This window comes from Clarias gariepinus, chromosome 8 (genome assembly GCF_024256425.1).
Source record: "Clarias gariepinus isolate MV-2021 ecotype Netherlands chromosome 8, CGAR_prim_01v2, whole genome shotgun sequence".
Taxonomy (NCBI): Eukaryota; Metazoa; Chordata; class Actinopteri; order Siluriformes; family Clariidae; genus Clarias; species Clarias gariepinus.
Window position 1 is genome coordinate 6,740,952 of NC_071107.1, and position 15,330 is coordinate 6,756,281.

Consider the following 15,330-nt stretch of genomic DNA (forward strand, 5'->3'; position numbering starts at 1 on the left):
GTCCGGTTCCTCTCAAGGTTTCTTCATATCGTCATCTCAGGGAGTGTTTCCTTGCCACCGTGGCCCTCGGCTTACTTATCAGGGACAATCTGATCGTTAGGATTTATCCATATGGTATGCGCCAAAATGTGCAGTTTAGATAGTCCCCGACTTACAAACATTTGATTTCCGCAGATGCGAACAGACTGCGGTTTTACGAACATTTGTAGATGCGAACAAATTGCGGAAAAAGTGCACGTTACAAAAAAAAAACAAACATTTTATACACAATATTTTTTAGTGTGAAGGTAAATGTACTGTATAAAATGTACAAAGTCGGGTACAGTATATTGTATGTGTTTACGTGTGCGGGAGAAATGAATTTGCCTCATTGGTTTCAATGAATCAGTTCAGAAGCACGATAGTAGAAAATGGCTGTCCTGTAAAACTCAGTCCAATACGATGGAAAACAGCTCTGGGGAAGCAGGGCTACGATTCACTTTAGAGACAGTGATGAAGGTAGCGGAACTAACCTCAAACACACATGGCGATCTCTCTCTTGTAACCAGCAGCATGACGGTCTCCTGCCCTGCAAGCACAGCCAGACGTGACGCCTGGTCGCCAGATGATTGCCGCTGAGTTCCATGTTAAATCAGGTCTTTATTGAGCTGCATATAGAAGAAAAACACCTCTGTGCCCCTCGTCAATACTAAGGGAGTCAGATCAGGTCCAGGACTTCTAGGTTGTTTCTGATATGGGAATTGTGCTCTATGTACGGTTTCCTGATCAGTCTCTAATACAAATCTGCAATTTGGCCTTTTTCTGATTTCTGCGATGTAATATTTGAGGATAAATATATTTCATGTGCATACAGAGGCTTGGAGGTTTGTAGAAGTTGGTAAGGAAACAATTCATATTTAGATCCCAGTTAGAAGTTAAGGATATTACCATTTTCATAAAAAAAAAATTTCTGACAATATTTACCATCTTGCATCACTACAACTTCACAACCATGGGTAAATGTATGCCAATTACAAGCAGTGCTCAAGTCAAAGCAGGACTCTTGTTTGTAAAATGAGAGTAAAAACTCGATTTCTCTATATAATCCCCTGCTAAAACTTGTATTCCAGAGTTTCACAATTGCTTGGATTCTATCAAGCTAGACAGTTTTCTCAGACCTCACATCTTTCCCAGTCCTTTCTCAGAACTTCATGACTGGACTGGGTGTCTGATTCACATCTAAAACCCTGGCCCCCCAGGAACTTCTTGTGATGAGTTCCTGTAATGCACAAGTGGTGTTGGTGAATGATTTTGTGCACAGTTCCCACAGACAGATGCGTCTCTTCCGCAAGTGGTCACTTGTTTGGTGACACTTTAAAAACCTTAATTCACCAGAAATGTAAAATTTCAAGTCCTGGTTTGACTTGAACAACCCTCATAATAATGTCAGGCCATTTCATTCAAAATAAAGAGGTACCACAGATGTTTAGCAAACACACAAAAATACACAATGTGGTGAGCATCCTCGCTAATGACACGAAGGCAAATCATATATCAGTGTGGACTTTCAGTGACCACGTCAACATGACTTTGTCTTCCTTCTGTAATATTTAAGAAATTCTAAAGAGGTTTGTGGAATGTTTCAAGCACACATCGTTACATGTTTAGGTGTCAATGCAAAAATAATCTGATCAAGTGTTTTAGTGAGATTAAAGGTGAAGTGAAACAAGTTTTCTCGATTTTATTGTTTGTTTATTTATTTAAATAAACTCCATCAAGAAACATCTCCAAGACAATTTGTTGATTAGCCAATGAACTGTTGCTATAGAAACAAGAACATTAAAATCCGTAATAAAAGCAAAAAATCCAACATCCTCTGACTAATTAGAATCCAGCAGCAAATAATCTCTCACAGTCTCGTCTGCAGCTCGTGTTGTTTCAGTACCGGCTAGAAAATAAACCAGAGACGGTAAAGCCAAAGATAACAAAACACTACTTTATTAAAGGCCTTAAAGTTGTAGTTTGTAGAACAGACACAAAAATACAGTACTCTTATTTACATTAACACCCCGAGAGGCTCACATACATACACACACATACTCGCACCGGGCAGAGACAAAAAGAAGTGTTTCTGTATAAAAAATATACCTCTATATTCATACAGAAAGGACAAACGCACACACCCACACACACAGTGAAACTGCACTAGTGACGGCTAACAGCTGCTAATCTCCCACTTTCTTTCACACTCAGCCAGGTTAGAGTGGGGAGAGTCTGAGGAACGCTATGAACCACACAGATTCCCAGATCCTTATCTCAGCCATTCCGGAGATACGTGTTTAAAAAAAGAAATTAAAATAAAATGCGAGTGAGAATAATTATAAATTCCTTCTGACTGTTAAAATATTGAAAAGCTTTGGATCAGGAGGTGTAGCTAAAACTAGGACTAAAACATTTGTATGTATAGAGATTAACAAATGAAAAAACAAACAAACAAAAAAAAAATCCGGAATTCTGATTCTGGAAATCACTAAGACAAGGGAAGAGCCTTGGGTTCTGATGAGGACAAAACTGAGAAAGTGTAAAGGCCACGCCTGTTTCTTAGTGCTGATGACACACACTCACACCATGGTGTACCATCATCACCATCATCAGCGGTGCATCATCATTAGACAGATTCTTCTGCTGGATTCATCACACTGTCAGAACACACACACACACACAAGATGTTAGAACACTTAAAGAACTAGGTTAACAGAGCTTCAAGCGTCACACTTCATCCTCGCACGTGGTCACTCCATTCACACATAGGTTAACGTCTTCAAAAGTAGAGTTGGCTTTGCTGAGAAAAGCATCGCAGTAAATAAACTCAACAAAGCTTCACAGTAAATAGTGAAGAAGCTCGAACACACTTCGTGTCCAAGCACAGTAAAGTGGAGCTGTGGTTAAAGCTTTATGAGGACATGTGGCTGGACTACTGTCCTTGTACACAACCTTGTCCTGGTACACCAGCATGGCAGGGGGATTGGACTCCTCTCTACTAGGTGACAATATGACCCCTTTCTGCTTGTAATTATTGTACTTCTTGCCGAAGAATTATTGTTCGTCTGCCAAGCGTTACATGATTACCACTGTGCCAATGGTTCTTCTCTCATGATGTGAGTTTGCTGGTAATCGTCTCCCATTCTCAGTCTCAGTGTGCGTGTGTCACTTATAAAGTATAGTATAACATCCGTGCACGAATGAACTATTACCTATAACACTGTTACCACGCGTGTGCGCGTAAAGCATTTAATGTTTGTCCAAGTGTAGTGTCTGTTCTTCAGTAACTGTAATGCATCAACGGCCCTCGTGAAAAAAAAAAGGTTAACAAGGCTGTAGAAATGCAAAAGTTGAATCTATTTAACGACAATGCAACGTCAGATTTCCACAAAATTCGTAGGCAAAAAATTAAAAAAGTAGGCAGAAGCAAGTGTCATTAGAGAGTTTCTTTGTTAAAGACTTTTTCTGATTCTGTTAGTATGTGTGCGCGCGTGTGTGTGAAAGTCGTCCTACACACTCTCCCCTCTTGTCTTACATCAACAAGGTTAATTTGTTTTACTTTATATTTTGCATTTATTATTTTTGTATGAATATTTTGGATTGTGGAATGAATCATCTGAGGTTCCATTATTTTTTATGGGGGAAATCCGCTTTGACATATGAGTGTTTTGATATGCAAGCATGCTTCTTAAACAAATCGTGCTTGCAATCCAAGGTTTAAATTGTATTGGCTTAAAATAGGGGGAAAAAACAAACTTTATTGACAAAATCAAGGCTGATAACCTGGATCTTATTTCATGGCTAAAGATATGGCAATAAATCCACTGGATTTCATGTAGATTTGTGTAATATTTTGGTATGGAAATCTCCAGGACCAACCGATACGATATGACCACGATACGCAGGAGTTGATTTAATTAGTTTTCTGATTCTGTATTGCAATTTATAAGTATCCATATATAAATATATATTGTCAGCTTGCATTACAACTTTTAACAAATATTTCACTTTGACCACACAGGATGCTGTACTGCCTGGTAACGTGTGAATAGTTTAGAGCACACCCCCTGCAGGATTACAGAAAAACTGCAATGTTATACATATGTTTGCATGTTAAATTATAATTACCATCTGAATCTCTGTTGATTTAATTTATTTTCCATGCATTTCATGGAATATCTTAATGTCCAGCATCCTTTAGATCAGTCAGACCACAGTAACGAAAGGGGGTGGGTATGTTAGCGTATGTATTAATATACATGTGTGTTGTATCTGTGTGAGATTGACAGCAAAAATTCCACCTGTTCTGTTCTGCTGGTTCCTCAGTCCTTTCCATCTCCGTCTCAGTGGTCTTATCTTCGGGACTAGAGTCTCCATTCACAGCTCTGTTATCTGCAGACACACAAACACACACAATGCAGAGCTCCTTGTCACCCACAGAATGAGGTGTGAGGACTCGGACATGCAGATGTGCATGTGATATATTTAGGTTATATGATGAGATTCTTTTGACCTGTGCCGGGTTCCTTGCTTTGCTCGACTCTTTTCAGCGCCCCCTTCTTGGCGTCCTCGAACTGCCGCTGCTCAGCCAGAGACTTGTTGATGACCTGACTGATCAGCGTCTCTCCCTCTCCCACCAGGAACATGGTCTTAAATTTATGATATAGCATGGTGGCTTTGTCCATCACGTCCTGACTCGCCTTGAACCTGCGGATCTGCACACACCGTTTCCATGACAACCGGGACGAGAAAAGTGAGCCAGACAGGCATGGTTTAAGACTCAGTGTGTGTGTATACATGTGTGTGCACACGCTCTCTTACCTTCTTGAGTGTGGCGATGAGCTCCCTGTGTTTCTGGAGGTGCTGAGTGGTGAGCTGTAGTGAGCTCAGCTCGTCCAGAGCCACCAGACACTTCTTCACATCCTGAAACACATCCATATGTTAAATCCAACACACAAACAGTACAGTATAACACACTGTAAAACACGGCTGCAGCACTGAACGCCAAACACACATTGTTTATAAAGCAAAATGAGCGACTCCTTAAAAACATGCCCTTTATGATAATACAACATCCTGGAGGATTCCGAGTAATAAACTTACTATATTATGCGTGCAAGTGTTTAGTTAATGCGCCCGACTCACCGGGTTGTTGATTTTCAGTGAGATTTTAATCTCGCCGTGTAGCCTATGCAGTCGTGACTCTGTCGACACTTCTGTAGAGAGAAACGCCACAGAGTTAACAAATAAATACGTACAATTATATTTAATACAGCAATCAATTCTGCTACACATGAGGAGCTTGGTGTCTTGGTGTGCGTGTGTTTGACGCAATAACATGAAAATAATAATCCTTCATCCTCAAAATCATTTTACTTCTAAATTACTCGCTCGGACGCAGAATTCTGTTACAAACCTTCTGATATTAACAGACTTGAACATGCTCATTAACGTAAAAAAAATTCAATTGGTCAATGATTTTGTGTAACTTAGCAAACTTTCAATTGTTGAATTAACAAATACCGTTAACGGTAATGTCACTTAGAAAGTGATTAAATACATGATTATTATTATAAATGTAATTAAACCATAAACTGTAAAAACGCCCGTCTTTCTTTCCCCTCATGGATGATTAAAGTGTATATCACAACATTTTAAACTGGATGAACGATCAGCACAATAAATATAATTTAATCTATAATAAAGTAAATAAATCTAAACATAACAAAATAATTATTAATAATAATATTAATAAACTAGATACAATTCCTGGAGAAGTTGTGCATTAGGTGTCACAATGGTGTCAAAGCTAAACTGGTCTGTACAGTTACAAAGATGAGTGTGTTTACTGCTTGTGATATCAGCGAAGGTGTGTAGGAGTCGAAGGGGGCGTGGCTTGGATCACTTGGTGCAGCCGCCACTCCCCTCTGCGCAAGAAGCTCACAGGCACAGAGAATGTAACCAGCTTTCACTTTAAAGCCAACGGCACACCCCATTATAATCTATGGAGTGATTTCTAAAGGGGTAAATTATTTTTGATCGACATGATTTGTTCGTGATCGATACGATTACCAAAGTAGTAGAGTTTTTTTTGTGCCTTCCGACATGCCGTGTCTCGTTTCCAATCGGACCAAAAACGAGTGAGCTAGGTGTACGGGGTCAAAGTGGTTGAGCACAGGTACCAAATGGATCCTCTTAACTCAAAAAAAAAAAAAAAAAAAAAACAGAAACAAAACAGTTTTTTCCAGATTATCGAGGACTGAGGGGTAGTGTTGCTACACTCGTTCAAATGTTTTTTTAAACATGTCAAATCCTCTGCACCTCAGGTTCAGCTCACCCTTTTTCTTCTCTCCTTTTCTTTCCTCTTTTTTCCCTTCCTCTTTTCCCAACCTGCAGAAATGTAAAGGAAAAGCAAATGAAGGATACACCTAAGCAATCTTATGAACCATTCAAATCATTCACACACACAAACTTGAATTCGGTAACACAGTAAAAAAAATAAAAAAATAATAATAATAATAACGGGAATCAAAATTTAACTAAATACAAAACATTGTAGAAATGCATAAAACCTGAAAACAAATGAGATTTTCCACATAGAACAAAATTCCTAATGGAATTAACACACACTAAGGCTACGTTTACACTGCAGGTCTCGATGCCCAATTCTGATTTGTTGCCTATATCTGATTTTTTTTGACCGTCTTTCAACTATGACTCATATCCGATACACGTGTTTACACTTGCCATACCATCTGAAACATTGCTTCTTGCGCTCCACACTAGCCAAGATAGACGAAGGTGAAGTATGCTTGACACTCTGCGATATATGCAAAGTTCGCAGAGGAAGAAGAGCAGGTCGTGCGAAGAAGTCGCAGTTTTTTTTTCTTTTTTTTATTTAGTCCTGTCCAATTCTTTTTCCCCGATTTTCTCCCCAATCTAGTCGTGTAGCCAATTCCTCCCAGTCACTAGGAGGCTCCCACATTAAGGCTACTACTACCACTCAGTCGGGAGGGCGAAAGCTATCACGTGTTTCCTCCGAACCATGTGATGCGAGCCGACCGCATTTTTTCGAACTGCTCGCTCACACACCGTTAGGGGCGGAGTAACACACTCGGAGGAAAGCGCTAGCCGCTCCTTCCGCGTGCGTGAGCTCACAGACGCCCCTGATTGGCTGTAGAGCCGTGATTAATGTGGGAGCGCAAGTACCTCTCATCCCTCCCCCCTGAGAGAGCTCGGCCAATCAGCTCTCTCTGTGCCTTCGGCTGTGAGAGGAAAAAAGCATCACCCGGGTTTCGAACCAGCGCTCCCCGGATGATAGGGCAAGCACTTTACCACTGCGCCACTCGGAGGCACAGAAGTCGCAGTTTTAATGACGTACAGAACACAATGACTCAGGAAATCCGATCTGTCCGTTTACACGACAATCACATTATCTGATTTATATCTGATTTATTTCCACATATGAAGGAGGCCTGAAACCGATCTCGAAATATCGGAATGCATGCATTTTTTTCCTGTTTACACGGACATAGAACATATCTGATATGTGTCACATACGAGCAAAAAATCGGAATTGGGTCACATTTACCTGACAGTGTAAACGTAGCCTAAGATGCACTCACACAGAACCAGAGATCTAAGGAACGTGTGTTTATAGATTAGCAAAGAAAGAAAGAAAGTGAGAAAAAGAGAGAGCAAGTATGTGAGTATCTTACTCGTTTATTTCATCTGGTTTACGTCGTCCGTCTTTTTCTGTCTCTGTTGTTTGCTTCATTCGTTTACGGTTTCGCTTCTGCATAAGCGAGAAATATTAATCAGCACTTCCTGACCAATGACAACTCAGGAACTCAGCGGTGTGTTTTTGCAGCATATAGATATGAGAAGGGTTTGTGTGTGTATTTCAAAAACTGAGTCCGAAAGCGCTCCTTGCCCCCAGTGTGTGTCCTCTCCACAGAACCCATTATAATCTATGGAGTGATTTTCTTAAAAGGGTGAATTATTCTACATAATTCTACATGTGATGTATGCATAAGTGTTTAGGTTTTTGTTTAGTGTTTGCATGTTTACATGCGTGTGATTACCGCATCCTCGTCAGACTCCGATGAGCTTTCCTCCTTGGCACTGCGCTTCTTCTTGGCTTCTGGCTCCTTCTTCCCTCCTTTACTTTCATCTTTTTCTTTTTTCTTTTTCCCCTCTGAGGTTTGATCCTTCTCTCCATCCGAGGACCTGCTCTTATCCTCCACTGTTCTCTTGCGCTTCTTCTCTACGTCTCCACCAGCATCTCTGTGACAGTGTGTGTGTATGAGAGAGAGTGAGAGAGAACACACCACTATCTGCATGCAATAAAAATGATTAAATTTTAGACATGTTACTTCTTAAATTAATTGTTTTGAAGACAACACACAACACACACACACCCATGTGAGGCCTGTTGCTGCAGCAGCATAAGTTTTTCCGCGTTGGGTTTTCTGCCTCTCCGTTTGGGAGCTGGTGCCTCTACAGCTGAGAGAGAGAAAAACACACAGGTTAAATATTAACTTAAACATTTAAAAAAATATATAATTCCGTTAACAAAACCCCAGCTTGGTATAAAATCTGTTTGTAAATAAATCAGGTCGTACCCACGGGGCTGGAGGTGTGGCTAGCGGGTCCGCCTTCTTCCCCCGAGTCCTGCTCGGCTTCAGCGTGCAACTTTAAACAAATTCAACATATTTACTTTCACAGAATTGGCCACACCTCCTTCACAGAATAAGATACAGAAGCCACGTTTCCTTCAGAATGGACCAAGTAGCTCTTACCTTCTTCTTCCAGACTCTCTTAGCTTTCGCAGGATCTGCCGAGTCTTTTAGTGGTGAGTCCTGAGGGGAAAAAACAAAACAAAAAACAATGTCGTCACTTACCTGGATTTCTAACCGGTTGTAGCAACATTCACCCTATACGACACTTCCATAAACATGTAAAATTACAGTAATATTTACCATGATATTTATTTATTACTGACCTGCTGTATTTCACTATAAAACAGTTATTCGTTATAGACAGAATAATGATGGGGTGCATGGTGAGATCACGGGTCAGATACAGCTATTGTTAGGTACACTGGCGTCGTTGTATTAGACAATAGTTGGTAGACACCTTGCTGTATCTCAAATTCTCAAACTTACCTTTGCAGATATAGACATAAAATTAAAACGACATTTTCTGTAAGACATCGGACATTGCACATTTGGAAGAACATAAAATACATAGTCTGTGTATTTAAACGATAATAGCTACCACCAGGAAACAATTAAAACACTGTGTATAAAGGAGTCAGGAAGACGGAAAAGAGGAGGGAAAAAAGGTCAAAGGTTTTGTTGCTTCAAGTTAAAGTTAGTTGAGCTGTTAACTTTGACTTCTAAAACTCTTCGGGTGCATTTCACTTGCATCTTTTAGATTTTAAGGAAATAAAAAATGTGATTAACTGTGAAGCATCAAATGCCAAGATTTTTGTGCAACCCATTCTGGAAAGTTAAATAAATACAACAAATAAATATAAATATATATTCTGTTCTTTCAGACAAAGAAAACATTTTTTTCCTGATTCCCCCCAAAAACCCACCTCAATAAGAGCAAACAAATAGGGCAAACCACACACCAGGTTCTAACAGAAGAAAAGGGATGAACGATGAAACATTCTGATTTATGGAACAAATGATGGCGTGTGTGTGCGTAGCCGACAAGTACCCCCGTCACCGAGTACCCACTATACACCCCCGTCTCCCCATGCAGAGGTTAAAAATACATACTTCCTCCACTAGAGACATCTCCATGCCATCACCTTCCTCCTCCTCCTCCTCCTCCACCTCCTCCTCCTCCTCCACCTCCTCCTCCTCCTCTCCAGCCACCTGCATGAGTCCAAACACACCTAAGCCAGGTCATCAAACCCCGCCCTCCTACCGGCGCCTTTGTGCCCTTGTATAGTCCGAGCCAGATTGTTTCTTGCTGGCATTTTTTCTTTACCCAGGGAGCCGTGCGGCAGCTTGTTGCCTGATTATCGAGTATCATTTGGGATTTTGTAAAGAAGCTTTATTAATTAGATTTATTTATAATTAACACATGCATTTAACCAAATCGACCACAGATCATGATAAAGTATTGGGATTTAAACTTATAACCTTCTGATTACTAAGAAGCGCTAACTTCTAATGTAATTACTACTATCAATATCATTAATTAGGTTTATGAAAAAAATGGTGGCTGTGAGACGAGCCTGCGTTCCGTTATTCTGATGAAAAAACACAGGGAGTGTGAAAGAAAGAGAAAGAAAGAGAGAGAGAGGAAAAAAGAGAGCGATACGAACTTTACTGGACTTCCTCTTCTTCTCCTGACTTTTTTCGCTCCCCTCTCGTTCATCATCGGGGCTGCCGTCCGACTCTTTATCCGAAACAGCTTCCATCGCCATCACCTGTACGGAAAACAGAGTCGCATCACTTGCTTCTTTTACCCTGGAATCTTTGAAAACCTTAAGCTTTAAAACCATTTTTGAAGTTATAAAAGTGCTATTTTGACATCACATGCTGACCTAAAAGCTGAGGGAACTTTTCTGACTTTACAAGTAGGAGTTAGGAGACTTAACTTTGTTGCTTTTTAATATTCAGGGTTAGAAATATGAGTTTAGTTTAATTTCAAACTTAGTCAAGTTGCTTGACCCCTTTCCCCCCCTAATAGCCAATGTACAATTAAACATGTAATTAATTACATCACAGATAAAAATTTTTTTTTTACTGTCGTTCAGCAAATGTTGATTTCTTCCATTACAAACGAACCCACAGAGGTGATTATTAACTGCAATATAAACAATTGTAGCACATAGCTAGCTTGCTAGCTAACTTCAAATGTTACACGAAATTCACGTCACTGTTTAACATTAATGAAAATGTAATCTTGTCACAATTTACAGTGACTTTCTCATTAACATTTCCAAACAGAGATAGATATATTGTTCCCATAAGACCTAGCATGTTTTGGTTAGCATGTTTTTTTTACCTCAAGGTTTTCTTACTCATAAAGTAACAAAATGTGAAAGTAGCACCATATCTACATAATTAAATTCAGTCACAGTTAATCATTTATATGTCATTGTTAGCTGGAGAAAAACTTAGCTGGATAAAGAATGAGGCGGATTAGTGAGCTAGCACAAAACTGTGAGTGGAAATAATACAGAATTACTTATACACATAACGTTTACCTCAGATTCGTTAGGAAATGACTAAAAATATTACATTTATACTGTAATTACACTTAGTATTACACTTTAACAAAAAACTACATGGGTTCTAGCGTATTTAGTAGCTAATATCAGTACTGCGGCACAGCTCAGGGAAATGGCTGAGTGTGTGATATGACGTTTAGTGTTAGTAAGAGTCTCTGGGATCAGATAGGGGTGAGACCTCGCCATACCTTCTCTCCGTTCAGCTCCACTGTAGGGTTGTTCTCGATTTCCCACAATCCCTCATTAAATCCTTTCCTCTTGTTGGGTTTTCCGTATTTATCTTTGTTTGGTAAATATGGGAAAATATCTTTAGGACCGAGGAACGCCCTGGAACAAAGAGAGGGGGAAAAAAAAAGAAGATTCAAAACAACAATTTTTTTGGTCCTACTTTATAAGGATTAAAGTGATGATGAAAGAACACAAAAAAGAGGAGAAAAAAAATGAAATAGAAAAAAAAAAAGTCAAAAAAGAAGAAAAATGACCAATTTAAAAGTAAAACATAAAACAAGGCAAGTAAGAAAAAAAGAGAGAAATGAAAGAAAGAAAAACAGAAAAAGAGAAAACTGACAGAAAAAAGTAAAAGAAAAAAATTAAACACAAATTTTATTACATGAAAAAATAAAAGATTAAAATGAGAATGAAAAATGCATGTACAGTGAAACCTCGGATTGCGAGTAATGTGGTTTGCGAGTGTTCCGCAAGATGAGCAAAGATTTTTCATAAATTTTGACTTGGAAAACGAACTTGTTTTGATGCCGAGCGTCACATGATCACAACTGAGCCAACGTTTTTCTCTCCTTGTGCTGCGAAATTGTGGGTAACCGTCTCCCTCAAGCATTTATTTTATGTTGTAAGCGTGTGTGTACAGACCCTTCCTACTTTTGCCTTCACAGACACACACACACTCTCTCACTGCTCTACACAGAAACACTGCTCTGTTGCGATTCTTTTTAAAGGTAGAGTGCAGATTAATTTGTTTAGTTTTACTTTACAGCAGTGATTCCGTTAGTGTGTCGCTCAATCAAATGTCCTTAGAAAGATTTCTTGTTTATTTTTCCGATAAAACAGAGAATAAAAATAGAATCATTGGATTAGTAGGTGTGTCTGAATGTTTGCCTGATAGTGTGTGTCAGAATCATAATTTATCTTCATAATAGCTGCAGAGGGAAAGCTGTTAATGGAGAATCATCTAAGTTTTTTTTAGATAGAGGGCTAGATATATAGAAAGATACTTTATTAATCCCAAAGAAAATGTACAGTGACAATATTATTTAGTGTCAAACAATCAGAATGCAGGCTTAACACTTGCGCACAATACTGTTTGCGCTTAATTATTATTATTTTTTTTGCATGTTTCTTTACACTCTGTGCTTGTATTTCTATTATATTTAAAAAATAGATACACTATATGTAAAAAAGTATTTGGCCAAACTGGTTAATTATTGAATTAAGCTGTTTCAGTCAGATTAATAAATCCCAGTAAAGGGCAATCTTAATGCCTCAGCAAACCAAGACATCCTGGACAATTTTACTGTATGCTTCCAATTTTGTGCACAAAGCAAGGAACACAGAAACCATTTGGAAACCTCCAAAATGTTGTGGGCAGCCTTCCAGGAAGTGCGGAAGGTGTTATAGCTGCAAAAGGGGGACCAACTCCATATCGAAGTAAATGTATACCATGTTACTGCAGATTTGACCAATTTTGTTTCCTATATAATAATGTATGTATATTAAAAAGAGAGCTTCTTTCATGATTCTTTTTGTAAGTCAAAAGTTATGACCCTTATTCCTGTGTGATCCTCTGCTCCAGTGTATCAGGAAAAGATATTCCTAAGAGCTTACGTTTCATGAGTCCCGAAGAAAAAGATGGGGAATTTAGCATTAGGAGGCTTCACCGCTCCGTCCGGAACATCATCAATCTGAAACCAAGGAGAAGAGGTAGGTTAGAAAGGCGTCTCCATCGCGTTATCAATGACCTCACCAACATTCTCAGGTATGTTGGTTCTCACCCGCGCAGGCCAGTGAGGATAACCCTTCATCTTAGCGAAGATCAGGTCTCCAGCTTTATAATCTCGAGCCATGGTGAAGAACGCTGGAAAAAGAAAGAAAAAGAAAAACCCCTGAAACGGTCACATGACTGTGATGTCATCAGAGAAGTCATGCTAACTTGGTGTACTTGCACAGTGCATGCTGGGTAATACACGCTTACTCCATAATGCACCTTAAATGATGCTTACAGTAGATATGTTTTTTAAAAAGCTCAACACTGTCCTGCGACGCCACTCAGCGGAACATCATGGAACTGCCCTTCCAAATGTGCATAAATACTTTTCAAATTTTGGACACAAATGTAGAATTTTTTTAAAACAAACATTTAAACAGAAAATATGCGACACATAAAAAAAAATACAAAAAAAAAGTTCATAAAAAAGTTAGGCATGGTAGGGAAAAGTAACCTCGCGTGTACATTGCATTGCATATTTTCCGCCAAATACAATAAATGCAGTGAATGCACTTTAAAACATCACGGATTTTATCGATAACTATATATGATCATCTCTTGATAGTAATGATATCTTCGATAATCTATATAGTTATCGGGGCATGATCCCTAAAACAGCCAGATTTCCAGATGATGCATGCCCTATAAAGCTGATTTATGCTTAAAAACACTTAAATTCAATATTAGTGTCAATGCAATATGACCACAGTGATAAATGACTACAGTGATAAATCTAAAACAATTTTACCTGCGGTTAATTTGAGCAGCACAGACTTGGGAAGCAGCACGCGCCTTGTTTCGTCCCGCGCAGCTCAGCATCAGACCGTACCAACTCAGGTTTAACTCACGGGGGGGAGACATTACCTCATAATAATTATTTTAAGAAAAAAGATTTTATGTTTGTTCACAGCAAAATCATCGCACAGCGTTAAAGGTATTTTTTCATCAAATTTGATATTTAACCCTCTATTTGTCGACAGTAAAATATCAATATTTTTCTAACATTAAGCGAAGGTCTCCCCTGTGGAAACATTGCTGTTGAGGACGCGAAAATAAACCCGGAAGTTATTACGCTCCTAAATCATATAATTCTTTTTGGCTAACAATTATTTTTCATAACAAATATTCAGTGATTTGCTTTGCATATTGATGTCGTTGAAGTATTTACTGTTCTAATAAAAAAGTACGATAATTATGAGTGACGTACAAATTTTCGAAAACTAAATATATCTAAATCCTAAATAACTTTACATTCCCTTTAAAATTGTACAATACATAGTTAAAATATATACTCACTTCTGCTGCCTGTCAAGTGCACTTAATATATTCACTCTGGAGCAGTTATTCGGAATTTAGCCATGATAAAACACTCGATTTGCTTCTGTGTGCGTTTCGACTGGTGTTTAATATTACAGTACAGCCATCTAGTGGCTAACTTAACTCACTACAGGGAAAAAAACATCTCTCCATCCATCAAGGAACCTCTGCAGTCCAACTATGGACCGTGGATGCCAATGGTGATTATTTCCATTACGACTGTAGTGGGACCTCATTCAACATGGGTCAACATTAACACGCGCATTCACACTATGGGCAATTTGATAACGCCAATTAACCAAATCTGCATGTCTTTGGACCTTGGGAGGAAACCAGAGTACCCAGAGGAACCCCAGCCCAAGCATATATGAATTTCATTATATTAATTGCAAGATATTAGTAAACCTTATATTTGAACCTTGGACACACAGAACTTGAAAAAAAAAACACTGTTCCCCTAGTTACAGCATACATAGACAGATGAGTGTAGAGACAAATAGACAAAGAAAGACAGACAAATGGGTAGACACAGAGAGTGCAAGGCAGATAGACTGACAGACAAATACACAGATAGGCAGATATGCAGACAGACAGATAGATGGACAGAAAGACAGACAGACTCATAGGCAAACAAAAACATAGGCAGACACAGATAGACTAATGTGCAGACAGACAGAGAAAATGGAAGGAAGACAGACAGATAGGACAGATGGACACTGTTGACAAATATGCA

General features: G+C 38.9%; 1 protein-coding gene across 4 annotated transcripts; it reads right to left on the minus strand.

Moving 5' to 3' along the window:
- Positions 1–1,961: 1,961 nt before the first annotated feature.
- Positions 1,962–14,687, minus strand: psip1a (PC4 and SFRS1 interacting protein 1a). 4 transcript variants are annotated; one of them, XM_053503032.1, is made up of 18 exons: positions 14,577–14,687; positions 14,029–14,144; positions 13,288–13,370; positions 13,121–13,197; positions 11,467–11,605; positions 10,367–10,471; positions 9,813–9,911; positions 8,823–8,882; positions 8,646–8,715; positions 8,442–8,526; positions 8,106–8,307; positions 7,740–7,816; positions 6,359–6,411; positions 5,167–5,237; positions 4,843–4,944; positions 4,535–4,736; positions 4,323–4,413; positions 1,962–2,678 (listed from the first exon to the last, which is right to left on the minus strand). In XM_053503032.1, exons 3-18 carry the CDS (start codon positions 13,357–13,359, stop codon positions 2,648–2,650), a joined length of 1,536 nt encoding a protein of 511 aa, XP_053359007.1. In that variant the 5' UTR covers positions 13,360–13,370; positions 14,029–14,144; positions 14,577–14,687; the 3' UTR covers positions 1,962–2,647. The 4 variants fall into 4 exon arrangements, with proteins under 4 accessions (XP_053359007.1, XP_053359008.1, XP_053359009.1 ...); XM_053503033.1 differs by having other exon boundaries at positions 14,029–14,123; positions 14,577–14,591; XM_053503034.1 differs by lacking the exon at positions 14,029–14,144 and having other exon boundaries at positions 14,577–14,664.
- Positions 14,688–15,330: the final 643 nt, after the last annotated feature.